The sequence below is a fragment of the Elephantulus edwardii genome, unplaced genomic scaffold (assembly GCF_000299155.1).
Source record: "Elephantulus edwardii isolate Elephantulus edwardi_28Jun2011 unplaced genomic scaffold, EleEdw1.0 scaffold00121, whole genome shotgun sequence".
Classification (NCBI taxonomy): Eukaryota; Metazoa; Chordata; class Mammalia; order Macroscelidea; family Macroscelididae; genus Elephantulus; species Elephantulus edwardii.
Genome location: NW_006399871.1, coordinates 224,970 through 251,946, shown reverse-complemented (window position 1 = coordinate 251,946; position 26,977 = coordinate 224,970). Strand labels below are relative to the sequence as shown.

The window sequence follows — 26,977 nt, the reverse complement described above, 5'->3', positions numbered from 1 at the left end:
TCTTAGAGCTAGGGATTTTGAACATTTCTTCATGTGCTTGTTAGCCATCTGAATGTCTTCTTTGGTGAAGTGTCTGTTCATATCCTGTGCCCATTTTTCTCTTGGATTATTTACCTTTATCTTGTTGGGGTGGGTGTGATCTCTTGAGGAGTCAGTAAGTAGTGGCCGTGCCCCGTACTACAGTCCTTGGGCAGGTCCACAGCCAGAGTTCAACAGAGGGGGCAGCCTAAGCACAATGTAGGTGTTCCAGGTTTATGGGGACCACCTGGGGGCGTTTCCATAGTCAGTGTTCTGGCTGTGGGAAGAATCGCATCACCCCTGACCTTACCAAGGTGGCCTGAAATCACTTCATGTCCAAACCCGGCCTGTCTCCAAACCAAGCTTAATGAAATACTTGCTTCACCCACAGTCAGAAGTGACAGTCCCTTCTCTGTTGCCTAATCTGTGTCATTTCTGTTGTGGGGTGTTATTGTTGAAGCTGCTGTCCTGGTCTTCTTACTGGATGGTACTCCTCTGAAGGGGAGTCCCATATAGGTGGCCCTCAGAGCATAATAGAGACCTGTTATGGAGGACAAGGAGCATTCGAAGTAAATTAGTGGTGAGTGAAAATGAGAACTGTATCCAAGGAATAGCCTCTCCTTTTTTTTTTAGTCTTGGGGTATGAGCTTTGTGGCTAACCCACCTAGTTAACCTTTCCACATGCTAAGCAGCTTTACCACCACATGCCCAACTTTTCCTATCTATAACAGAAGGGCACTTGAAATGAACCCAGAAGTTTCACAGACAAGATTTCAGGATCTAACCTATCTGTGGAGATCTGTGATAGGAATCCCATCCTCCTCCACTCAGGGCTTCTAAGTGTCAATTTAATGACTCATTACTGAGCCATTGGTAAATTGCTTCAATCTCTCAGAATCTGGTCTTCTCAGTCTTATCCCATAAAGATCCTCATGACTTAAAAGCTCTGGCCAGAAAAGATTTGGCCTCCAGCCTCTGGTGTCCCAGACTACTTCATAAGGGTGAAAGTTTGGGGTGGAGGGGTTCCATATGGCTTACTGGACTCTAGTTATGGAGGACAACCAGGGTGAACATTGTAAGGGAGTATTTACTCTTTAAATTGTTGTTAAGTATAGTATCAATATCTGAGAATTAATGCCTCCTTAACTTTTGAATCCCAGAACCTTCACCCATCTCATTGTAGTTCTTCTCCTGTTAGATGACACCCCCCCCCCCCCGCAACAGGGCCTGGCCTCTGGGGGTTGCTCTTTATGATGATGAAGGAATTGCTGAGTGCAGGGAATCCCAGAGCCCAGCAGTCCTAGCAGAGAAAGGCCAGAAGGTTACACTACTTGTAACTACCAGCAGGTGGCAACACAGGCTCCTGGAAGGCAGATTGGGTTTTGGTGTCTTACCATTTCCCAGCTCTCCCTGACTCTGGGGATCATTTAAAGCCCCTTTCTGGACTAGAACAGGAGAAAGGATGAACCTGATGACCCTAGTTTCTTGATGCTGACTCCTCCCAACATAAGATGGGGTGACAGTACATCTACCTGCAGGGGCCACTGGAAGTAAAGTGAGATGGTGCCAGGATCACGCTATTCAAGGGTATTGTTACATGAACCAAAAGGTATTGTCAAGCCTCCTACCACTCAGTAAGATGGAGAGTGACAGGCTGTTTTCATTCCCATTTCAGAGAGGACAAAGTTGAAGCTAAGGGGATGCAGTCTCAGTGAGCTCAGGCCGGAGACGTTCAACAGGGGGAAACCGTCCTGTCTGCCCACTGGTCACCAGGCCCCAGCGCTGCACAGGGTTGCGTGGTCCTGTGACTGGGTGGGGCTTCTGCTGTTGGAGGGAGGGGGACACGACTCGGGCCTAGCCTTTGTCCTCTAGTGTGGCATGAACACAACAAATGACCTGCGTTGATGATGATGGTGTCCCTTCTATTACCCAGGATAAGGGGCTGGCTCCAGCCACCTTGTCTAAGTCAGACTTTCAGGCCTCCAACAGAGGGGCACTAGGGACTGAAAAGGTGGATAGAAACAGCTGGGTGGATATACCCCTCATCTCCCAGCACCAGTGGTCCTAGGGGTTGGTCAATCCCAAGGGCTAAGACATGTGCCGCCCCTCTCTACACTTCCTCCCAGTTAAGACCACAGGGACAGCTCAAGGTAGAATATCAGTAGCTGCTTCTAAGAAATAGGACAGTAGAGTCGACTGTAAGAAAAGATGCACAGGACTCAGTCTGATCATCAGAAGACTTTGGAGAAGGTGGTCATGTCCCCATTCCTAGAAAATGGGAGTTAGAGTCATGAGATGAAAGACAGGGAGAAGGAATGTCCTTGAGAGTGTCCTGTGGACCTCTGTAGCCAAGGTGAGAGATGCCTGAAAGGTAGAAGCCCAGGGGCTGAGAAGTCAGTGTCCAGAAAAGCAGAGCTGAGCCCTGACGAGGAAGCAGGGCTGACCAGGTAGGCAGCAGTGCCACGGTGCCCTCATCTCCTGATAAAACCCTCCATGCCAACACCTGCTGATGGGTGTAGTTGAATGGAGTGAGGCAGGTGTGTCTGCCCCCAGCCTTTGAAACTCCCATTATTTCTTTCTCCACATTTTTTAAAGTTGTTGTTGTTGTTGTTGTTATGTGCCATCAAGCTGCTTGCGACTCATAGCAACCCTATGTACAACAGCTCTATACCCTGTTCTATCCTGTGCTAATCTTATTGTCTCTGAGACACCTACCCATTACCTGAGCCACTGAAATAATCCATCTCATCAATGGTCTTTCTCTCTTGCACTGTCTCTCCACTCTCCTAAGCCTGACATCCCTCTCCAAGGACTGGTCCCTCCTTGCAACATGCCCAAAGTATGTCAGACAAAGCTTCAGAATTCTTGTCTCCAAGGAGCAGCCTGTTTCACTCTTTCTAGGATGAACCTGTTTGTTCTCCTAGCAGCCCATACTCTTCTCCAGCACCACAGCTCAAAGGCTTCAATTCTCCTTCTTATTGGTATATTCCTAAAGAAATGCCTACAAATAAATACACACACATATACACACGCATGCTGGTATCTATCTCCTCCCTTCTGGAATGGAAATGACACTGTGGACGGGCTGGTTCACTGACGAGATAGTGGTGCCATGCACACAGTCGGCACTCAGTAATATTTCTGGGAGAAACCCACAGCAAGATCAAACTGCACTCCTGGAGTTTCTGAGCTTCCCTCCACGAGAATGTCCCTTTATATTCAGAAGTCGTTTCCAACATTTTCCTGCAGCCAGGCAATGGGATTATTTTATTCACTTAGGTTTGAAGGTGACACTTCTCTTTATTAATAAGAAGATGGCCTCTTTTGAAGGCATCCATCCACATCCATCTTGATGCCACCCACTGCAAGCTGCTGCAGCTTCTGACCCAAAGCCCTGGTTGCTATTCATGGGAAGGGGTCTCACTCTGTGTGTGCGTGTTGCAGAAGGCCCATCCTGTCATGTACCATCAATAAAGTACACTGTACTCAGCCAAAAAAAACAAAAAAAAAAAGAAGGCATTTCTTAGAGGGCCATTGTCTTTGTTATCTAGTGCAGCTGTAAAAAAATACAAGTTAGAGGGCCACTGTCTTTGTTGTTTAGTGTGCCTGTAAGAAATACAAGTGGTAGGCTTCAACAGAAATTTATTTTCTCACAGTTTAGGAGGTTAGAAGTCCAAACTCGAGGGGTTGGCTCTAGGAGACTTTCTTGTTTCTGTCAGCTCTGGGGAAGGCCCTGGTTTCCTCTTAGCATCTGGACACCTTGCATCCCTTGAGTCTCCTCATGTCTTGGCAACAGTCTTCTCCTGGGTCTAGGAGGTTCTCAGCAAAGGAATCCTGGGTTCCACTCCCGGTTCTTCTTTGTAGGTGGTACTGTGGTCCCTCTCTTGCTTTTCTCTCCCTTCATTTCTTGAAAGATATAGGCCACACCCCATTTGATTGAGTCAGGGCTTACATTCCACTCAAATATCCTTAAAATTACAAACTAAATTAATTAAAAAAAAATCCTTAAAATTGATTGCCTGATCACATCCTGGAGGATGATTGCTTTGTTAAATAACTACTAAATCGCTGAGAATCATGGGGCAGCTAAGTTGACACATACTGGGGGGCGAGGGGTGCAGTGATAGGACACAATTAAATCCATGACCACCCTATTTAACAGCTAGTTTCAGATGTAGTGTCAGTGGCAACTCTGTCTCACTCCAGCTGACTGAGGCAGTGAGGAGAGTTCTGTCAGTTTACCAGCCTTGAGACCACTAGGAGGACATGTCAACCATGACCTTTCACCCTAATATTTACTGATGTCATGCTCTGGGGAAGGCCTGAGAGTTTTTCATTCTGGATCTGAGAAAGAGAGATAGAAAACAGAAAGTGAGGTGGAAGGGAAGAAGAGGAGGCTGTGAGGGGAGAAGAGATGAGGTGGCAGCCTGTTGGCCCATGGAAACAAAGGCCCTGTGTCCAGTGCCTTGTCCAGTCCAGCCACTGGCATACTGAGAAAGAGGCCTAGGACAGGCAGCAGGAGAGGTTTCTCATTCTTCATGGAGCCCTCCATCCCAGCCCCTGGCTGCCAGCTCTACTCCTTTTCTTCAGGATCTTCCAGACAAGCATCCTGCAGCCCCCATGAGATAGCAGTGGTTAGTCTAATCACCTCACTTCATGCCTCTCGGGAATCCTTCTGCCAGCCTACCTTCCCAAAACCACAGCTGTCACTGAGAATACTGGCTGGCTGGTCCCAGCGTGAGTGGCATGTGGAGCACCTGGTCTTCACCTTTACCCAAGCCTCTGCCCCTACCTGAGGTCCAGCCCTCCACCTTGAAACTAGGGGGCTTACCCCTCCTTATGTCCCTGAAGCTTTCTGAAGGAAGGTCTAGATGCCACTTAGCGGCCTGGTTTGTGTGATGTTTATCACCTCAACTGAGGCAATCCTGGGGAATTCTGGATGGTTGATCAACCCTAGTATCATTTGCCCCAAAACCTCCCAGAGCCCTGAAGGTGGTTTACACACACACACACACCCCACAAACACCTAACAACTTCCCCCCTTTCTCATGTCTTGTTCAGGGAAAGGTCACAAGATTTGGCTCCCTATTGTTTCAAACCCAGATGCTGTGAGTTCTGGGTTGTCACACCCTGTTGGCCCCTGACCACCACCACCCCCCCGCCATGGTCCTATCAGGTCCTCTGCACTTATGGGAACAGCAGGAATTGTGACTATACCCCATAGTTAAGACAACGAGGCCCTGAATCAGCCTTGAACCCAAGGCCAGATACATATACCCTGGGAGAGACAGGAAAACCCAACTGGGCTGCCCCTCAGCACTGGCACCCAAGTGACTCTCCTGGTGATCCCCGCTCTCCTTGTCTCCTCATGGGGTTTCCACACCCCAAGTGCCACAGGCTCAACACTCCCTTTGTGTAAACATCTTAATTACATCTTTAATGCTCTCACATAGAGATGCTGAAATTACAGCTTCTGTGCATCCAAAATTGCCTCGAGTGCTAATGTATTTATAGAATCTTGAGGGGTGACAAACTCAGAATTCCCCCCCCTGCAGTTATCCCACGTCCTCACCCCCTGATAGAAGATATCTGTCCAACAGAAGGCAGACACACGCCTCCTTGTGTCCCTTCTAGTCAGAACAGGACAATGATGGTGGTCATGCATACCCACTTGTATAAACAACCCAGCTCCGGCCATCCACCGCTGCCCAATACCTGGCCTAGATGGCCTTGACCCACCAAGGCTGAGGGGGCGACCAAGTGCAGAGACCCCTTCTTTACTCTAGAAGCACTGAGGGGCCCCTTCTATGAGCCTTTGATGGGGTAGAGGTAGAGGAACCCCAGACCAAACTAGATCTCTTGTGTCTGTTTCCCTAACCCCTTCCCTTCCTCACTGAACCTGCTGCCTTCCCCTAACCCCTGGCCAGCGCTTGTTTCCAGGTGATCAAGTCCAGTGTTTCTGACCCTGTGAGCAGACAAGTCAGCAGTGGAACCTGCGCCTTGGCCCCTCTGCTCCCTGGAGTCCGTGAATGTTGAAGGTGGCCCACCCCAGCTCCCCTCTACATGCTATGGGGTGGGGTAGACTTGCAGAGTGGGGCAAATCAGAGGGTTCTCCCTGCCTTGAGCTGGGAACACACACACACTACACACACACACACACACACACACACACACACACACACACACGGTCTCTCAGTACATCTAAGGGGCTGCATCCCTCTACACCTGCCTCCTTACTTCTTTCCCCCCCCCCATCTCCCACCCTAGCTTGGCTCCAGCAAACAACTGACTACCAGGAAGGGCAGGCTGGGCGCCTCCCAGGCCCTCTGTGATAAAGGTGGACCCTGAGCACCATCAGGCCCTCTCCGGGTGTTTTTGCCCACTGGGCACTTGGAGTAGGTCCCTGGGCTCACAGGCTTGAGAAGAGGTACCTGCCCATCCTGTACCTGTGACCTGAGTGCTTACCTCCCCATCCCTCCAGAAAAGGTTCCAGATTCCAAACAGAACTCTCCCTGATAGAAGGACCCCTCCCCACTCTTCCTTTCTCTCTCCCACACCCTGTCTCCCCCCATTTCTTTCACATCCAGAGGAGCAAACTCTGAAGTGAGTGGTCTAGGGAGAAGACAAGGAAGCCACCTGTGACCCTTGATCCTTCTGATGTGAGGTTTGCACAGGATCCTCACCACCTCAGCAAGGTCAGTGGCAAGGTGCCAGGGGTCTTTCTTTTGGAGCCTGGAAAGTCAGCAGGTGGGGCTGCAGAACAGCTGGGGCTGGCCTGGCCCTCTCCTGCCTCCACAGGGCAGGTCCTGAGCAGGTCTTGACAATCAGGGAGTGGGCAGCCGTGTGGGCACTGTGGCGAATGTCACCATCAGAACTGTCCGCTTATGCGTGGATGGCATTGGCTACATCAGTGAACACCAGCCGGCTGGGCCTCTGCATCGGGCCCTGGGAGGGTAGAGTGGTCTGTGGGGAGACAGACAAGGGCATCAGCATTCTTGAATAAGGACAAGCTCCCTTTGGCCCGGTCACCTCCACCCTCACTTCCTGGTGTCTGTTGGGCTGGGTGAGAGCTATGCCTTTTGCCTGGAATGCCCTCTCTGCAAGCTCAGTTTGAAATATGACCTGGCTTACATGACTCCTCCCCACTGCCATGCCCAGTGAGGCTGGCCAGCTTCCCTGCGAGCTCAGGACTGACCTCATCATGCACATACCACCCTCCCCCAGCACAGGGGTTTATCTCTGCATGCCCAGGTCACAGCAGAGTGACAGATACGAAACAAAAGTCAAATAGTCCCCTGAGCTGGATGGACCAATGATCTCAAGCCAATTTTCTAACTATTCCAAGAGTAACCTGACCCAAGTCACTCAGAACAGGTGGCAGTACCAGCATGTCATTGGACTCCCAGCCTGGACTTTTCCTGAGCCCAGTCTCCTAAACCTGGTGTGCCAGACCCCTCCAGGAGCATGTGAAAGCAAAGCAAATATAGAAATAAAAAGGCTGGGGGCCTTAGGGAAGCCTGCCTTCTCATTCTGGCCCTTAGGGATTTGGGAGGCTGATGGCAAATGGTCAGACGGGCTAGTGGTCCAGGAGGATGGCCACACAGTGTCCAGCCCTTCAGACACAGGAATTGAGGCCAGCTGGGATCTCCACCTGCCTGGGGTCTATCAAACGCTAGGAACCCACCAACCACTGTCCAAGGGTCTCATTCCACTTTCGGCCCCTTCCAAAAAGGGAACCTCAGAGACAGGCAGAGCCTAGACTCCCTGCCCCCAACTCCCAGTGTGTGACATACACAAGCCAGGAATTACGATTTTCATCTGCAGATGAGAAAGCTGAGGCTCAGAGAGACCAATGGGATTCTAGGATCACCAGTCTATCGAAGCTAGAGTTGGGCTGGATTCTCAGACTGTCACTGACCTCATTGAGGGAAGTCTAGATCACCATAGTGTAATCTTACCAGTTTTTAAACAAACATGACAAACTGTACACCCACAACTGTGGCCTGAGCTCACGGCAGGTGCTTGGGAGCTAGATGGGGACGGAGGAGGGGGTGTCAGGGTGTGTGAACGGGCTGCAGGCTGGGTAAGTAGTCCGGCTGACGCCCACCTTGCCCTGCGCGGCCTGGGCCGAGGCAGCGGCCTGCACAGAGGCAGCATCCCGCCCGTGCTCCAGCAGCTCCTGCTCCAGCTCGTCCTGCTCTTCCGTGGGGTCGAAGTTGTACATGGGCATCAGCTGGTGGCGTAGTTTCTCCAGCCTGGACTCAGGGGGACAGAAGCTGCTGGGGACAAGGTAGACTACTTCCCTTCCAGAGACCCTCCAGGCCTTACCAGGCAAGGGGCTGACTCAGAGCCCTCAGTCACACTTAGGGAGCCTCAGATTGCACTTGGGATTCAAGAAAATTAGTTTCTGCATCTATAGGGCTGAGTCTGTCTTTCAGACAAGTGGCCTGAGAGGAAGAGGCTACTCATTCCTGGAGCTGTTAACTGCGGGGCCTCTGGGGACTCCCAAGGCTAAGGCCCTGCTGGGATCCCCAGCCTTCGAGGGGACAGAGTTGGTCAGTGGCAGGCAGCTCCGGATAGTTTGGAGAGGCGGGGCAGCTGGGTAGGAGTAATTCCAACCTTCTCTCCACTCCTTGGGCATCTCTAATCTGGTCATCATCCGGTCACCCATAATCCTCACACCCACCTGCCTGCTGTGTGAGGTCCTAGGGAGTAAGACGAGGATCAGCTCCCCCTGAAAGTGGCCACACCCAACCCGGAGTAGCTGGAGGAGGCCTTGACTCTCTGACCAGGGCAGAAGGGCTACAGAGGAGGCTGCTTCTCCTTTCTCACCCCCACCCCCCACCCCTGGAGTCTCGTCCAGCACTGCTGGCAGGCTGGGGTTTAGAGTGACACCTGGGGAGTTACCTCTTCTTCTTCCTGATGTATAAAACCTGCAAGAGAAAGAGCTCTGTCAAATGGCCAGAAATGGAGGCCCTGAGGGGCTCAGCAGTCCCTCAGGCCAAGTAGCATGCTGAAGTTGCTGCGTGATGACCTGTGGGGCCCCTTGTCCTCAGAACGCCTACTGGGTCCTGCATCTATGTTCTCCTTTGACATGGGTTAGATACTGGCATGGACCAGAGCAGAGGTGGGGACAAGAGGTGGAGGTAAGAGTCAAGGCCTGTCTTCTAGAAGCCCAGCCTTGGAATATCTCAGTCAGCCCAGGCCTGTAGGCTCCTGCTTCCAGCCACTCACCACCTGCCTCTGACTCCTCAAAGCCGAAGGGGGTGGGGAAGATGTCAGAATCCCTTACCACTGCTGCTCTAACCAAAACCACCCCAGTTCCCCAGACACAAAGCTGCTTATGAGCTAAAAGAAGAGGGGATGGGTAATGGCCACAATTGGTAAGGCACTGGCTCTACACAAATCTCTGGGCTGGATTTCTTGGTGTTCCCCTGATAGGCTGGTGACATTAGCTCAGGATGACCCCTTAGAACTCTGATGCCCAGAAGGCCCTGGGTCTTGTCCCATGTTATATATACAGCTTGAAGACGAAGGCCTGAGCCTGAGAAATCGTCTAAGCTCTCTTGACTAGAGCAGGAAACTCCCTATGAAACACTATGAGGAAGGAGGCAAGGGAAAGGCCTGGCAACTGCAGAGAGGGGATGCCAGGGACCTCTGCCACCATTCGGCTTCTCCCCCGGCTGCCACTTACTGAACATCAGTGTACCTACTTCTGTGTGGGAGAAAGCCACATCCTTAGGGTTTGTCCCAATATTTTTTTGGTTTCCACAACCTTTGTAGCCCATTCACAGTTTGACCCTGGCCCAGAACTGCTCCTACTGCCCACTCCTGGAGGACCTCAAAAGCCTGGGAAGAAGCTAGGATGCCTTTTGCTCTCCAATTGTTCCAGAGGGCCGTAAGAAAACCCCTCTCTTGTGGGTGGAACACAGCAGGAGCTCTGGGGTTTTCTGGCCCAGTCCACCCTCAGGGCCCCTTGCTTTCTGGCCACTTAGTCCTTGCCCCAAACCCCTCTTCCTCTTCTTACTCTGTCACATAGACGGATCTTCAGGAGAAGCCAGGACATTTCTTTAACATTCATAACTTTGCCCCAGCTCTCTTCCTGCCCTAACTGCAGATACACCTCACACTTTTTAAATCCTGCCCCCTCCCTCCACTTACTGTCCAGCTTCAGCCCCACCTCCTCCAGGAAACTCTCCCACAGGGTTCCTGCTGACACCAAATGCTTGTTCCTCCTATGAAGCCAGCCTGGCACTCATATGCTCCTGGACCCAGCAGGGTCCAGCCCAGGACTTGAAGGCAGAGGAAGCAGCACTGAAAAGCTGCCTCTGGACCTGTCCTCTGGGCACAGGAGATATTTCCTGCCCTCCACGGCCTTTACCCTAACAACCTCCCTACCTTTCTGCTTTAGGAGAGGCTACCAACCCAGACCCTCCAGACATTCTCCAGAGCCAAGGATGAAGGAAATCTTCAGATGATATTTACAAGGACAGATTCACAGTCCCGCATGCCCTTGGTTAGGGTGTCCCAGTCTGCTTAACTGTGTGGCGTCCTGCTCCCACTCCCAGCCTGGCAGACCTCTCAGACCCGGCTTCAATGTCCATAGGTTGTGTGCTGGTCCTGCTTGCTGGCAGGCAGTTCCCTGGCAGTGATCCGGAGCCTGCAGGGCCCATATGGCAACCTTGTTTTAACAGCAGCTCCAGCCAGGCTGTAGATGGTCCATGCACAGCCCTATTTGTTGGAACAACAAACTCCGAGTCTAAGGCCAGGAATCAGAGCCTGAGGATCTAGGGCACTGGGCAGAACACTAGCAAAGCATTAAGGGAGATTTGAAGTGCACTCTGCCTTCCCTGGTTTCATCCTGGACAATCTGCAGTGACCCCTAGTGACATGCCAGGGGTGCATGCGTCATCTCAGGGGTAACTAACATCTTCAGGGTGAACAGAAGATCTGGAAGCCATGTGCATATAACGAAAGGATACCTGCAGGCCTCACCCCAGCTCATCTTAGTCCTGATGGCTGACCAATTTTGCTACTTTCCACAACACAGAGGTCAAGTTTCCACCTTGAGGTCCCAGCTCTAATGAAGCCTCCTCAGCTGTCCCTAACTACTCCAATTCCCATAGACTTCCTGAGGGGGTTTTATGTTTTCCATCCACATTAAGTATACACGGTAAGACCTTGTCTCTCCAGATTCTGTTGCATCTCTATAACCTAGACCAAGGCTGGCACACAGTAAAGAATTGTCAAGGGAATGAATGAACACTTCTGCTGCCTGTCATGCTTGGAGCGTCCCATTCAGATTTGGAAGCCTACAATCTCCTGCCAGTCTCCAAATTGGCCCATCAAGACCCTTCACCTGAAAAGCCCTCCTTTCAAACTTCTATGTGGCCTTCCTGTTCTCAAAGCATCATATATTCAGAACCTTCTCTGGTTCTTCCAGTTAGAGGCAGCCTTTCTGGTCTCTAGACCCTAATGGAAAAATCCCTGGCGGAGGGAGAAACTGCACTGTCATTAATGGACAATCGCACTCTGATTGGGTTTCCTGTAAATGCAAGCACTGGCCATCCCTCTCCCAACTGAAGGGGTACCTGGGCCATCCAGTTTGCCCTCACTCTTACCATAGCTACTGCCAGACCAATCACTGTGATGATTCCAAAGGACAGAAGCATTGTGCCCACACCAGCTGTGCCACCAACTGTGTCTGGGATTCTGGTGCCATTAAAGCTGGTGGCTTCTGGGTTGAGGGTGGTGGTCACAGATGTTGGCCCATCTGTGGCAGGCTCCAGGTCATGTTCAGAGGTTGGTGGGCGGCTACTGAACCAGCCCCTAGAAGACAGGATCCTGGAGTTCATGCTGCTGCTGAGGGGGGGCCTGGTGGAGAGACTGCCCGTAGCCAATCAGTGTCCCAATCACTTCCTACATTAGGGGTGCTCTGCCTTTGCCACCTCCTTAGACAAAGGAGGGAACTCGCTGCCTTCTGGGATGCTGGAAAGGAAAAATAGCACATGAGGTTTAGGATGGTGGCTTGGAGATGAGACGAGGTCTCAAGTTTCTGAAGACAAGGGGGAAATGAAAGTTTGAAGGCAAGGGCAAGTTCAGATGCACACTTTATATATAGCCAAAGTTTTATGTGGATGTGTTGGTGGTGATGGTAGCATTTGTGAGTCAGCCTCTGACTCATGCACATTGCATGCACAACAGAATGAAGCATTGCCTGGTCCCACGCCATCCCTTTCATGGGTTGCAGATCAGCCAGGTGTGATCTATGGAGGTTTTATTGGCTGATAGTCAGAAGAGGATCAGTCTTCCCTCCTAGCTCATCTCAGTCTGGAAGCGCCACCGAAATCATCAACATCATAGCATTGCACAAGCTTCTCCTGACAGACAGGTGGTGACTGTGCATGCAATACAGACCGGGAATTGAACCTACATGGAAGGTAAGAATTCTATCACTGAACCACCAATGCCTCATGCTAGACTTCTGGATAAGAAATAAAGCCCCACCCACTTCTGTCTATGGGTAAGGTGATTACATCTTAAAAATGTGAAAGGTAGTGGAACTTTGCAAGGAAATGGCCCTCTCCTGCACCTACCCCAATTCTTGAAGAAAACTAACAAACCGAAACCCACAGCTTCCCCCTTTTCTAGAGGAAAATACTTGCTCCAGTCAGACAGAACTGGCTTTGAATTTCAGCTCAACCATCTAATGAGATAATCTTAGGGAAGACTCAGTTTTCCCAAGGCTGAGGTTGGGATATTAGGAGCATTGCCACAGGAGGCTAGAATAAACTTGTCCCTAGGAAAAAGGCTTAGCTCAGCACAGACCCCTCCCTCTACACACAGCATGTGGCCAATAAATAGTCATATCATTCTGGACAACATAGAGAAGACAGAGTCACAGAGACCTCTGGCCACAGCCTGATGGCTTGTTCAGGCTGTTCTGGGAGGAGAGCGTGGCAGGCAGCTGTGGGAGAGGTGTGGTTGCTCAGGGAGCATACATACAGGAAGAGAAGTGGAAAGTCGGGTTCTCAGACTAGAGCTTTTCTGAAACCTATTAGGGGGCTTGAACTCCTCACCTGGAGGCTGCCAGGGATGGGAAGAAAGGTGAGAGAGGCATATCCACTTTGAGGCACACCCTCCTCCCCTGGGAGCAGAGTGTAGAAGTGTCCAGTTCAGGGTGTGGCTTAGGCCTTTCCAGACCAGAGGACCCTGCTGGGTAAGGTGGGGTGGACAAGCAACTCAATCAAGCTGCAAACAGGCAGGCCCGGGGGAGCAGTGGATGTGTAGCTCTTACCACTCTGTGCTTGTGCGTGGAGGTGTGTGTGCAGATGCACGGGTTGTATGGGGTGCACACAAATGCATCGGGGACCCTTATGGAGAGACAAGGCTGGCAGAAGGACAGGAGAATTAGGGGCAAACTCATCCCTCACAACAATCTCCCTCCAGCTAGGCTGGGTTCTCTTTTGGGTTCTGCTACTGACACCAGGCGTGACCTTGGATTGGACCCTTAATTTTTACTCTAAACTCGGTTGACTCCTCCATCCAAGAGGGCAAAAGGGGTCTCGCTCACCACTTTCTGAGACAGCCTACGAGTCTCATGAGAAAAAGGGGTTACTAGGGTGAAAGGGTGGGCTCTGCAACCTCCAAGAACTCGCGTATCCGTCTCTGCCAGGTCCTCCAGTCTTCCCTGCCCCAGTCCCTATCCCTGTCTCCGCCACTCGGATTCCTCCATCCTTGCACAGAAGCGGCGACCTCAGCACTTACTTAATCCGGGGCGCCGAGCTCGGTTGAAGAGGCTGGGGTAGTGGCAGCAGGCGGAGGCCGGGGCAGGGGGAACCCCGAGGCCTGGGGTTGGTGGGGTGGCAGGTTGGACCCGAAGTCCACCCTCCCTGCACGCTTGGAGCCGCCAGCCCGGATCTCTGCGGCGCACTGCCCTCATATGCGAGCAGCAGCTCGGTCTCCCAGGGCTGGGGCCGACCGTGGGGGTGGGACCGAGCGAACAGACTCCGGGGGTCTCCGCCGCTCCTGCGTCCCGCCTCCCTGCCTGCTCCGCGCCCCCATCCCTAGATTGGCTCGCAGGCCTAAAGCCATCGTCCCATTGGTGCGTTCTCCTGTCACTTCGGTATGGCTCCGCCTCCAGCGGGAGCCCAGAGTCTGGAACCCGGTCGCTGTCATCCTGAATCGGTCTCCAACCTGCAGATCCGCACAGAGCCGGATCGGGGTGATAGGTAGTGAGGACCTTCACCGTCTAGGACTCAAGCCAGGCTCCCCTTCTGTGAGGACAGACTCGCACCCCTTAACGCAGGCGCATGGAGGAGGCTTAGGAGAGAGTGCTGAACCCGGAGTCCTTGAACCTGCGCTGAACTCTGACTCGCCTCTGACTTCGTGACTCCTCGGCAAGCTGGTTCCTCCCCTTGAATCTCACCTTCCTGTTCAGATGGGATTCTTGATAAACGACCCTCACCTTAGTTAGGCGTGGGAAATCTTCCGTTTAAGAAGGTAGGGCGGGGTGGTGTTAACTGGGTACCCCGACTCAGGCAGATTGCATACATCTCCTTCACTGAGAGAATCCCAGAAAAGAGTCCTTCAGACACTCAAATCTTCAAGTTTTCAAAGGGGCATATTTGTAACTTGTTCAACATGCAGATGCCTGAGACGCTAGCCTGAGCCCAGGAAGCTGCAGGCTTGATGTTCTTAGGTGCCCATGACTCTACTACGACTCAGCGATCCTATCTGTGCCATCTGTAAAACCACTGTGTCAATCCTTATTGAAAGTCTTCCTCTTTCTCTGACCCTTTCCCAGCATGATGTCTATTTTCCAAGCACTGGTCCCTCTCCTGACAACACACCCAGGGTATGTGAGACGAAGTTTTACCAGGCTCCATTTCCCAGTAAACTTTGGTTAGGGGAATCAGCAGTCCACACTTTGCAGGGCACTCCCATGCTCTGACTTCATAAAAGAAACCGAGGCCCAGAGAACTGGACAATTGAATAGGACAACGTAACGAGTTAGCAAAAGGATCAGAATTCTAACCCAAATCTGTAGTGTCGCGGTTTAAACTCCCTAATCCAAACCTAAACATTCTGACCCAAGGCCAGACTTAGCTTTCAGAGCCAAAGGATCTGGAGTGGCCTTGGGATCCAGTAGCCACTGGTTCCTACCGGCCTCTGGCCCTTGTCTTCGGCCAGCTCGGTAACATTAGGTCCCTCCCTCAAGACTAGGCCCCGCCCAGGCTCTTCTCCTTGGGCCCTGGAGTACGCCCGACCACGCCCCCGACGCCCAAGAACCCTGCGCCGGTTCAGGACAGACCCGGGTTCGCCATCAGTTCTTGCGTTCTGCCCACCCTGGGTTCAGTCCCCACCCCTGAACGCCAGCTCTGAGCCTGCTCGGTGGCTGGAGCCATGTTCCAGTTTTGCTCTTCTGAAAGTTCTGCCAGTGGGGAATGCCGGGAGCAACCATACTCACATCCACGCCCTTACTCATGCGTGGATTTGCGGGCGGAAAGGGCGTGACAGGCACAGCCTCCCCTTGACCGGGAATGGGATCTCCCAGGTGGAGTTTGGCGGCACTAGGAACACTAGAGCTGTGGCGGTCGGGTCCGCCCGAGCCCTTTTTACAGATGCGCCCATCCCCGGAAGCGAGACGTCCGAGGAACCTGACATCGGGACGCCCTCGTTCCTGAGCTCGACCCGAGACACCGTCTCCACACCTGAGAGCAGGTGGGGCAGCCCCCCAGGCAGGTACGGACTAGAGGTGGAGATCGAGGTAGGGTCTCCCCGAGTTCAGTGCCCTTCAGATCAGACCAGCCCCGTTTTCCCATAGGATACTGCCCTTCCTGTGTCACTAAAGATGTCACGTGCACAAGTGGTAAAAGGAGATCTTACCCCTTGACAGAAGTTCTGGTTCGCATCCAGATGACCAATTCGTAGCTGACTTCACTCTGAGTCTGTATTCCCTCTGAAATGGGAGTTATTTATTTCTGAAGAAACAATTAGCAGACAATCAATAAATAGTGGTTATGGGGGAGCTCTGGTGGCCTAGTGGCAAGGAGCTGCAACTACAATCCCAGAGGCGCATGGTTCGAATCCATCAGATGCTCTGCCAGGGAAGGAGGGACAGTCTCCTCCTGTACCAGTCAGATGTGATTTGACGATACACTCACACAAAAATAATTAAAAAAATAAATAATGGTTAGAACTTGATGTGTCTGAAAGGGGACTACGGGGTTTCAATTTTTTTTTTTTAGTTAAGCTTGTTGCAATTTAAATATAAAAATAAAAAGTTATAATCGTTTGTAAAAAGTGTAACCTTTTTTTACGAGTAATTTATGCTGATGACTGAGATGAATTAATTGGGAGAAAAATTTTCAATATACAAAATGTTAGAAGCAAAACTTTCAGTCAAAACTATTTTTTTAAAAAAAAAAACAACTATTTTTCCTCCCCTTGTAATACTAGTTTAAAAACTCATTGCTGTTTATTCGGAATCTACTCATAACTGACTCTCGAGGCGATTTTCTCTGTAAATCGAATAGGAGGAGATTATCCATTTTACTCCCAGGGAGCAGCTGTTGGAATTGACCTGATTGCCTCTGGCTTGGCAGTGCAGCTCCCTCCCCACTAGGCCACTGGAGCTTCCTAACACTAATTTATAGCAGTTAATATTAAGTTCCAGCTTTAAGTGCTGAACTCCCAACTGAGCCCTTGACATTCACTGGCTAATGCACTGCTGACCTTGGGCTGCTGTTATTCTCTGCATTTTACTGATGAGGAAATGGGAACTCAGGAATGACTTACTTACCCAAGCCCACATTTGCTGGATAAAATTCAGATCCACCTGACTCTAAAATCCGTCTGTCAATGCATGAGGTGAGACTGAGCTATAGATTCCACCCACTTTAACTCCAAAAATGAAGTGCACGAAACTTGTCAAGAAAAGAACAAATAGGTTGGGTGAAGGTATGAAATAGATTCTAGGAGCTGATGGAATAGGAGCATGCCCCTTCCAAGCAATGTGTGGAAAGCAAGTCCTGGGTCTGAATTGGGTAGGAGTGGGAGTCACCCAAAGTTCAGTTACTCTCCTGGTCCTCCTCTCTCTCCAGACCAGGGTAGCAGCCACAACTGACGACCCGGAATATTTTGGAAAGCTGACATCACAAGGAAAACCTATGAAACACTCCAGAGAGCCTTTCCCTGAAATATGAAGCTTTGGGGCCGAATGCTGTGGGGCCTCCTGTCTGGCCTAGGAAGGAAAGGAGGATGCCAGGGTTGGACCTTCAGCTCATGTCCACCCTATTCACCTCTGGCTGGATTAGTAAATGCCACAGAATTGGTCAGCCACTGGACAGCGGTCTTTGAAAAGAGAGGCATTCCTGAGGCCCGGGAATCCAGCGAGTACATCGTGGCTCATGTCCTTGGAGCCAAAACAGTTAAGTGCAATGATTTCAGGAGGGTGGGAAGGGTGGAAAAAGGGATGACATTGAGAAAGATACTTTTAGGGTTTTCTGTTCTACTAGAGAAGGTGAGCTTATCACCTGCCACCACCTGCATAACCCTAGTTTAGCTGAGAGCTGTGAGATTTTTCTGAAGGAATGAGTATTTTAGATATTTATTCACTCACCCAAGACGCTTTTATGGTACCTGCATGCTAGGAAGGCAAGGATGATGCAAGTGGCAAGAACCTATAACCCAGTTGGGATCCAAGGGCTCATGGCAGCAACTACTCACATCCTCTCTGGGATCAGTTTCAGAGCCTAAAGCCGGCACTTTGGACCCAGCCCCTGGCCCCTCAGCAGGTACAGTGCATCCAGGAATTGAGCAGTCAAAGATTGCACAGGTGAGCGCCCATGGGCCAAGACTTGGGGCTCTTATGTGAGGAGCTGGTCTCCACAAGTCCCATCAAGCCCATGGTCAGGGAGGAGGTGATTTGGAGAGGTGTCAGTTTGGAGGAATGGCAAGAGAGTATCAGGGAAGTAAATAGGAATGGAAGGAGGAAGAGAAGACCTGAGCTAAGAAGTTAGGACAAAGGAGATAGGTTTGGCTTTTAGGGTCTCCCACAACCCAAGTGCAGGTATGCAGGTCCGGTCCTGGCTCTTGTACCTGATCAGCATCTGGCAACCCCCTTTCCGCAGGATGCCAGTGCAGTATATCCTTGGGGAGTGGGACTTCCAGGGACTCAATCTGAAGATGGCACCCCCAGTGTTCATCCCGCGGCCAGAGACAGAGGTGAGTGTAGTATGAAGAGAAATGCGGAGTTCCAGGCACCTGTCTTTCCCTAGACTTACTCCAGAGGGCGTCAAGGATCCATGACTGCTATGCTCTGGTGTATTCAGGGGCAGTGGCCTTCCTTCCAGTCTCCTACTGGCCACTCATCTGATCCTGACCAGGGTGCTCCAAACTCCCGCTGCTCACTGAGTGTCCACCCTGCTCCAGCCATTTTCCTGGGAGCTGTTGTCTTCATGGGGTTCAAGAGGGTCCCCAGGCCTCTTTACCTGTGGGAGACACATTCTCCAGAAGTTCTCAGGATGTGTGAACAAAATAAAGAGCTGGACACTTGGAAGGCCAGTCTCAGCTGTGTGACCTACAGCAGGCAGAAACCCACTCTGGGCCCAGATGATGAGAGGGTTGAGTTACTAGACTAGATAGAGAATTTGATTTAGTGATCCTCATTAGACCCACCTTACCTGTACTTGTTCCCTAAACACTTAGGACTGAAGGTGTGTTGCCCTGCACGCATCTTTAGGCCAGCCTCCTGACAGGACCTTTCCGTGGCTGTTCTAGGGCTTCACACCCCACCTCCCACCTTGTCAGTGACAGAGCTGGGAGTGAGGGAGAGAAAACCAAGTGTGTGGTGGGGTGAGGGAGGTTGGACGGCTTGTGAGAAGGGGCATTTGTAGAAAGGCATCTGGGCACGTAAACCTTCTTAGGAAAGGTCAGACCTTGCCCACCTGCTCCAGCCCTTCACTCTTCTAGCCTCTGAGCCCACCAAGAGACCCTCCTTCCCCCACATCGTGAAGTTGGGAGGCAAAGTCCTTGCTTTACCACCCAATGCCAGGACAGGGACAGCAGAGAATCAGAGGCATTGCTGAGGTCACAGGAAAGCCAGGCGGGGCAACATGAGGGCAGCACCTGGGTACCCAGGGGTAGCCGCACACACCCTACGTGGAGCTGCCCTGTGTGAGATTGGTATGAGCTGGAATGGGGTCTAGAATAGAATGTGACCTTCCACCTTCAGGGTTTTTATTGGCCACTCTGTGGCTTCTCTGAATGTGTAACCTCTGATAGGAGGTCACTCATCACTGACCACAAGTCAGGGCATAGGATGGTGGCAAACATGGTGACCTCTGAGTCCCCAGAGAGCTGACCTGGACCAATCATGCATCTTGGGGTTCTGAGGATTGGGTGTGGACTTCCGCCTTCCACATGGCCCACCCCTTTCCTGAGTGGGTCTGGGCCAGCAGAGCAGCCCTAGAGCAGAGGCGAGAGCTGTGGTCGGGAGGTTGGGGCCTCACCTTACTGTACACACATTTCTGAGAACCTGCTAGGTTTGCACCAATGTGAAGCTGAGTTGAAGGGTGCCTTATCAAGAACTTGAGAAGACGTGGCCTGTGGCAGGGAGTGGGGAGAATGGGTGCAGGGGAGGGGATCATGTTTCTGATAATGGGTGCAGAAGTCTGAAGTGCAAGGTTGCAGGTGGCAAGAAAGCTGGGCAAGTTGGGTTTTTCCAGAGGGTGGGGAGATGGCCCAGTTCCAAGCCTGGTGGTACGTACAGTGAGAAACTCAAGGCTGGGGATATGACTCATTCTTGCCCAGTGTGGTACGGTGAGGCTTTGTGGGTGCCCTGTCTGTGATTTGTAGACCATGCCACTTTCCTGGGGCTCTCCTGCCAAGGTCACCATCCTAATGGAGGGTGCTTGTGACATTTAGGTCCTATTGAGGTCTTGGGGCAAATTATGAGGTACACATTAGAGTAGTGTCTCCAGGCAGAGCAATCAGCTGTGTGCGCCTGCCTTTTCGTATGCCACTTGCCACACCCTGTTGTGTTTTTGGACCTTTCCTACATTCACTTGAACCAGGCGCCATGGGCCTGTGACCAGCTCAGCTCTCAGCTTCTCCCAAAGAGCTCCCAGTTTCAGACACCGAGAGGAGCTTGTCAGTGGGTGGGAAAAGAGTTTTTCTTCTTGGGAGTGGTCACCACCTTTACCCCCAGCCTTGGTGGGTAACCAGCAGCCAACATGAGCCTCCTGTGGCCTGGTGTCTAAGGGAGTGGCAGGGGGCTGCTGACGGGGCTGGGGCCCAGTCTCTCAGCCTCACACCTGGCCTGGGGTGACCACTGATGTGACATGTCTGGTTTGTCTGAGGTTGAGGGTGTCTCTGTGAGGTGGCTTGCCCCTGTGGCTAACTGAAGGGTCTTCCTCCAGCCAGAGAAGGTCTGCTTGTGGCTGGGAAACTGAGAGACACTCATACCCATGACAAGCCCTGACTGCCTGGCTGGCCTCTCAGCACGTGGCCTCACCACTGACACCACAGGTTCTCAGCTGCAGCCGAGACTGCCGGCCTCTGTCAGTTCCACCCCCGTTCACCCTGCTCAGCAGTCTCATAGTGCCCAGCACAGGGCTAGTGGGAGGAGTGCATGAAAACCATCTCCTCCCAGAGGCAGGCTCCTTTGCACTACTAGTACGCAGTGATAAACTTGGTGAGGAAGGGGCTTCAAACAGAGTCAAACCTGCTGGCCTTGAACTTGCTACCACTAGAATGGATAGTTTTGCACGTGGAGTTGGAAGACCTCAGGGATGAGATGCTTCTTCAACCTTAGCACATTTGAAAAGTGGGCCTGAGGGAACTAGGGACTTCTGCTTAGTTGGGGCCTGGCTGGTTGGAAGTTTCAGGGGAGCTGTTAGTCTTAGGCTCAGAGCATGTCTTCCTGGACCATAGGGACCTCGCTCAGCCTTGTGAAGTAGCTCAGAGGCCCCTTTGTGGGCTGTGGGGGGCAGACTCGGGCTTTTCACCATGCCTTCTCAGCGACTGGTGGAAGAGGCAAACCCCAGCCTAGATCTTAGAATCAGGTAAGGAAACCTTGGGTAGTGAGATAGTTGGGGAAGGCTTTCTGGAGGAGGTGACCCTTCTTTTCAGATGTATGAAGCATCCATTTTCTGAACCCCTAGGCCCTTTATCCAGACTTGCTGGAAACTGGGACCCCAAGAGCCTTATGGGGGACCCTTCTGTCACATCCATGGGGACACTTTTGAGAATAAGCTAAGCTGTCCTTTCCTGACTTCATAACTCCTCAGGAACCCCTCACTGCCAGCTGGGAACCGATCTTTAGCATCAGCATTGAGGATCAGTGGTCTTCTCTCTTGCACACCCCACCCTTATGTTGGCATCTTTGCACAGTCCTTGCAGGAAGAAGTGGGCAGGGGGAACTTGAAACCTTGTTTTCATAACGAAAATGGCCGAAAGTGTCCCCCAGCCACCAAGGCTGGCACCGTGCAACTTGGGCCACTTGCACCATACCAGGCCCTGTTCTTTGTGCCTGCAGCTTGCTTTGGATAAGGGGCTCAGGTAGAGTTATGACCAACTCCACCATGGAGGGAATTCTCTGTCCTGTTGGCCTAGATATAGCCTTCCTTCACCCTGAAGCCCCTCTTTTCCTCCCAAGCTTGTGTCCTTGCCACCTGGAGATACAGGCCAGGCTCTGGGCAGACCTTGACCCCTGGGCATCATTGTCCTCATAGCTACCACTGGGAAAGTTCTGGAAACAGGACCTGATGCCAAGGGAGTGTCTGGAAATCATATGGTTCTTTTCATTGCTGTGAGCATAAAATGAGCGCATGATTGAAAAGGGCTTAGCTAGGGTTTATTAAGCACTTACACTGTATCAGATGAAATTGGTATTTTATGACTGGTTCTGTATAGTCCTCACCACACCCATTTGAGGTGGGTTCTTTCCAGCTGTGCTTAGTTTTGCAGATGGGGAAATTAAAGCATGGAGAGGCAGGGGATCGCCCATGGACCTAGCTGACAGTGGAATCCAACCTGGTTTTGGCTTTTCCTCCTTTACACACACACACACACACACACACACTCAACTGTGTGTCCATTCTGGCCCATAGGAACTGGTCAGTTGGGTGCTGGAAGTGGAAGCCCAGAGGCTTTGGGCTGCAGATACCCGAGGTGGCCCCCTCATCCTGGAGGTGGGCTGTGGATCAGGAGCCATCTCCCTCAGCCTGCTGAGCCAGCTCCCCAAGGTGAGCCTCCTCTGCACCCCAGCCCCCTACCCCTGACTGGACGACACTCGCCATCCCACCCACCCCTCAGGAGCACATCAGGGGAACAGTCAGAGGAGGGACAACAGGCTGCCCCAGCTTGTTCTCATCACAGCCTCTAACTCCCATGACTCACCAAACCCTGGGAAGAGCTGTTGGACATTCCTTCCTCTCCTGGTTGGGGGGGTGGTGAAGAGGACTTTGCTTCATAAGCCTCACCTTCCTGGACACCCAGCAGCCCATATACCCTTCTCTGTTCTTGGGGCAGAGCCGAGTCATTGCTGTGGATAAGGGAGAGGCTGCCATCCGCCTGACCCACGAGAATGCTCAGAGGTAGGGGGCCTGGGGACCAGGGTAGGGTGTTTGGACTTTGGGATCTGGTGTCATTTCTTACCCAGGTAAGAATATCTAGTTTTCAGTCCTGAAAATGGATGAGGGAGTGGGGGTCAGACTCACATAGGTTATAAATGAGCACTGGGTTCTTAGTGGTCTCAGAAAGGGTTGGTGTCCCTCCTGGCCCTTGTAGCCAAGGAAATAGCCCATCATGCTCATCCTACCCCTCTCCTTATCCCTCCAGGCTCCAGTTGCAGGACAGGATTCGGATAGTCCCGTTTGATGTGACTTTAGGTACTTCTTTACCTTTCTTCCCAGGGAGAGGGGTCGTTCCTTGCTAAGAACAGAAAAGTCATTGTTGCTATGTGTGTTACCTGGACTGATCTTACCTTAGAAGGGACCAGCCATAGGGTTTTTCTTACTGTCTCTGAATCCTGTGTAATTAATAAGTTTAATGAGGGCCTGCTTGTTAGGAGGAGATAAACAGATGCTCGAGAGAAATGGAGATAAACAGATGCTCAAGAGAAGGGCCTAAGGACCAGAATACTTGGCTGGCAGGCATTCTAGACCATGTTGCTTAAGGCCAGTAGGGGCACAAAGGAAGGTGCTGCCAATCAGAGAGGGCTGTTTGGAGGTGGCACTTGACCTGAATCTGGCTTATTGAACAGGTTTTTGACAGAAAGGTGTTTTAAATGAAGGACTAAAATGACAGAGCATGGATGCTTCTGGCCAGGCCACCAGCTGGGGATCCTGGGTACTAGGTTAGGTTCTTAGGCCCAGAGAAAGGACCAAGACATGGCTGAGGGCACCGGCTACCCAGGGGGGCATGATGGCAGGTTGAGCAACCACCTCTTCTCTCCCAGTGGACCAGCCTTTGATGTTTTTCTTCTCTTGTCACAGAGAGGAACTGGGCACACCTTCTGTCCTGGGGCCCTGTGGACCTAGTGGTCAGCAATCCTCCCTACGTATTTCAACAGGACATGGAACAATTGGCTCCTGAAATCCGCAGGTGCTGGATGGGGTGGGGTGGGGAGGCCAGGCTTTGAGAATAAGGCCTTGTAGAATGGATGGAGGGGAGGGGCCAAGCAGGCAGTGGGGTGGAAAGGTACACATTTAAGCGGGCAACCTTACCTAGGTTCAGCTTAGACCTTCCCACTTAAAACCATGGGACAGCCACCAAACCTCTCAGAGCCTCAGTTTCTTACCTGTGAAAGGGGAGAGGCAGAGACTTACATGGCCATGGTGAGGCTCAGTAATGACGAAAGAATGGATGAAGTATTGAGCTCAGAGTAAGTTGCCCACAAGATGAGGACAGTCATTGTCAGTCTCGGGTGCCTACACACCACACACATAGCACCGTTTGGCAGAAGACTGAGGCCCAGAGAGAGAAGGTGCCTTGGCCAAGGTCTCAGAGGATTTTAGTGAGAAAACTGGACGAAAATTCTGCTCTCAGCTTTGTACAGTGCCATCTGCTTCCAAACAGGCTGAGAGCCAAGGAGAGCCCAGGAACACATGGTGGGATGGAGGAGAGGGGGACACTTCTGTCCCCTGGCTGTCTGTAGATGGGAATCAATGAATGTGGGGGAGGCAGGGTGTTACCTGTAAAAGGTAGGGGGTTAAGAGCTTCCATCTGCTTGGGGTATCCTCTTCTGGGTCCTCAGATTTGCCCCTTAGACCTGAGTGTCCACAAAACCCCTTCCTCCATACTTTTCAGACACCCTTCTCTCCTAAGCTCTCACCTACCGCTGTTTCCTCTTCAGCTATGAAGATCCATCAGCCCTGGATGGTGGGAAGGAGGGCATGGACATCATTGTTCACATCCTGAACCTGGCACCCCAACTCCTGAAGGACTCTGGGTACAGGGAAAGCGGGTCTTCTGGGTTCACCCTGAGCAGCCTCCTTCCCTCCCAGTGTGTCCTGGCAATCCTGCCCCCACCCCTCTCAGCCCTGGAAACTCAGGAGTAAAGGTCATGGTGCTGCCCAATTGAACCGACTCAGCTTCTGTCTCCCAAATAGAAGTGTCTTCTTGGAAGTGGACCCAAGGCACCCAGAGCTGGTCGACAGTTGGCTCCGGAGTCAGCCTGACCTGCACCTCAGTCTTGTGACTGTGCGCCAGGACTTCTGTGGGAGGTGAGGCCATGCACATTTGTTCTGTCTGTAGTGGCTGAGGCCAGAATACGGCTTCAGCTGTGGGAACTGCGGTGTTCACCACTCATGCCCCAGGGCCCAGGCACTAACCAGACCCTCATGCTTGCTTCCTCAGGCCCAGGTTTCTGCATATCCAGAAGTCTAGACCGTGATGTGCCTCTCTTGTGGACACTTGGCCAGGTCTTCCATCTGCCTGAGTGCCTGGCCTTCCTTTCTAGAATGCTCCCTGGAAGGAGGTAGATGGAACCTCCTAGAATCTCAGCTGCTCCCAGCATTTCCTTTGGCTTTGTGATTTCCTATGTTCCACATTTCTGGGAGACTTAGGGGTAGCTGTATCCTTCCTGGGGCAGCAAAGAGCAGGGACACTCACAGCTCAGTTTAGGCACTGGGTTGACCTGGTTTCTAGTCTGCATCGTGTCACATCACTGTGGCCAAGGTCAGGTTCCTCAGTATCTCTGCTGTAGACAGGAGACAGTCCCAGTCCTGCATTCCCTGTTGGAGAGTATTGGGAGATATGCCCAGTGAAGGACAATAAATAGTGACCTAATGTTTTTGTTACTCTGCTTTGTGGGTCCCTTCCTGCCCGGGCAAGGAGCAGTGTGGAGGGAGGCAAGTGGGTGCCCGCGCCTGGTCCTGGATGCCTTGGGACTTGGCTCAGAGCAGCTCAGTCCCAGAGGTTGACAAGGAGTCCCTTACTTTTGGATATGCCCACACTCCCTTCCCCCACCCCCAACACTCCCCTAACTGGACCTGGGCTCAGAACACAGAAACTTTGACTGACCTCCTCATGGCTTCTGGGGGTGGGACTGAGAGTCCTTGCTGCACAGCTCCGGGATAACATATGCAGTCACTTAACTGAGGACTTGAGGCAGTGAGGAATGAACAGGACTTTTGTTAACTTTTTGTTCCAAAGGTTTTTAGCTAAAACATCCCTTCCGGGCTGACCTTGAACGTCAAGTAACCTATCTGCCCCTATTTGAGACCAAGGAGAATAAGAAGCCAAGGCAGAGTGGGGTCCAGGGTGTAACTCCCGTCCCAGCTCTGGTCTGTACAGGCCCATGACTGAGAGGAGGCTGAAAGGCCCAGCCTTCCTTCCACAGTGACAGGGAGCCTGCAGGTTGGTGGGGGCTGGCCTGAGGGGGTGCTGAAGGACATGACAGCCCAAGTTGACTCATTTGCATCACTCCTATCCTGGCATTTTCAAGGGCCTGGCCTGGTAGCATGATGACCGGAGGCAGTGTAGTCTAGTGGGCCGTATCTCCCGAAGACAGATGTGGGTCCCAGAGCTGTGCCCTGCAGGGGGACCTTGAGGATCCCCTTTTAGTAGCTGGCTCTCTTGACTCCCAGACCGCCTCAGTTTACTCTGTCAGCCAGGTAGTATGCAGGCTGGCCTCTTCATGCCCATTCCTCAGGTGGGTATTCTGAGATTCCAAGAGAAGACAAGGCCTGCCTCAGTTTCCCTGATGAGAGGTGAGCAAGTGGAGATGAGGAGTTAGGTCCTTGCCTTTGGGGAGTCTGTTGCTGGGGTCACACCCAGCCTGAGACACTCAGTCCTCTGTCGTGGGTAAGGATCTCATTCACCTCGACAGAGGCCAGGCTACAGCTCACAGGGCTGTGGCGTCTTGCTCAGTAACTAGTCCCGGCAGCATTGACCCCAGCTGCCCCAGCATCCTTTGAGGAGGAGCCCAGAGCTCCCTTTTGTTAGGGCTCCAGAGGCACCTAGAAGGGCAGAGTCTGGCACCACCAGAACGGGCTCCTCACTTCCTGAGTTCCCTGTGTGCTCAGATCTTCACACCTTTGCCTGCCAAGCTCATTGCAATAATGTTCTTTCTCCCCCACATCCAGCCCTCTTCACATCTTCACCAGCATCTCTGGGTGTCTGTCCTGCTCCTCACTGTGATCCCTCGTCCCCTGTCCCACAGCCTGGGTCACACCTCAGCCAGCGCCGGCTTTCCTGATGTTCTCAGGCCCGTTACTGAGGAACAGCTGTGGCGAACATGCAGGCCTGGCATCCCAAGAGAGTGTGATGATGGAGAGTGATGGTGCAAGGGCAGATGGAGGTCACTGGGATGAGAGCCAACCTTGGGGACCGCTTCCTTTCCAGAAAACTGTGGGCTTGACTCCGTCGGAACAGACATTTAGACAAAGCAGGTTGGGGCCTCAGCCATCAGCTACAAGCGTGACGAGGGACTGGGATTCTCTGAAGCTTA

The 26,977-nt window shown here is 52.1% G+C and overlaps 2 protein-coding genes across 3 annotated transcripts; one reads left to right on the top strand and one right to left on the bottom strand.

The window, feature by feature from the left end:
- Positions 1-6,900: 6,900 nt before the first annotated feature.
- On the bottom strand, positions 6,901-11,873 carry LOC102860131 (chromosome unknown open reading frame, human C3orf18). Of its 2 annotated transcripts, none has more exons than XM_006892860.1 (4): positions 11,640-11,873; positions 8,926-8,951; positions 8,126-8,273; positions 6,901-6,981 (listed from the first exon to the last, which is right to left on the bottom strand). In XM_006892860.1, exons 1-4 carry the CDS (start codon positions 11,871-11,873, stop codon positions 6,901-6,903), a joined length of 489 nt encoding a protein of 162 aa, XP_006892922.1. The 2 variants fall into 2 exon arrangements, with proteins under 2 accessions (XP_006892922.1, XP_006892923.1); XM_006892861.1 differs by having other exon boundaries at positions 11,700-11,873.
- A 5,366-nt stretch (positions 11,874-17,239) lies between these two features.
- Positions 17,240-24,753, top strand: HEMK1 (HemK methyltransferase family member 1). Its single transcript, XM_006892859.1, has 9 exons — positions 17,240-17,449; positions 17,766-17,857; positions 18,153-18,246; positions 22,134-22,268; positions 22,555-22,619; positions 22,864-22,913; positions 23,520-23,628; positions 24,380-24,475; positions 24,636-24,753. Exons 1-9 carry the CDS (start codon positions 17,240-17,242, stop codon positions 24,751-24,753), a joined length of 969 nt encoding a protein of 322 aa, XP_006892921.1.
- Positions 24,754-26,977: the final 2,224 nt, after the last annotated feature.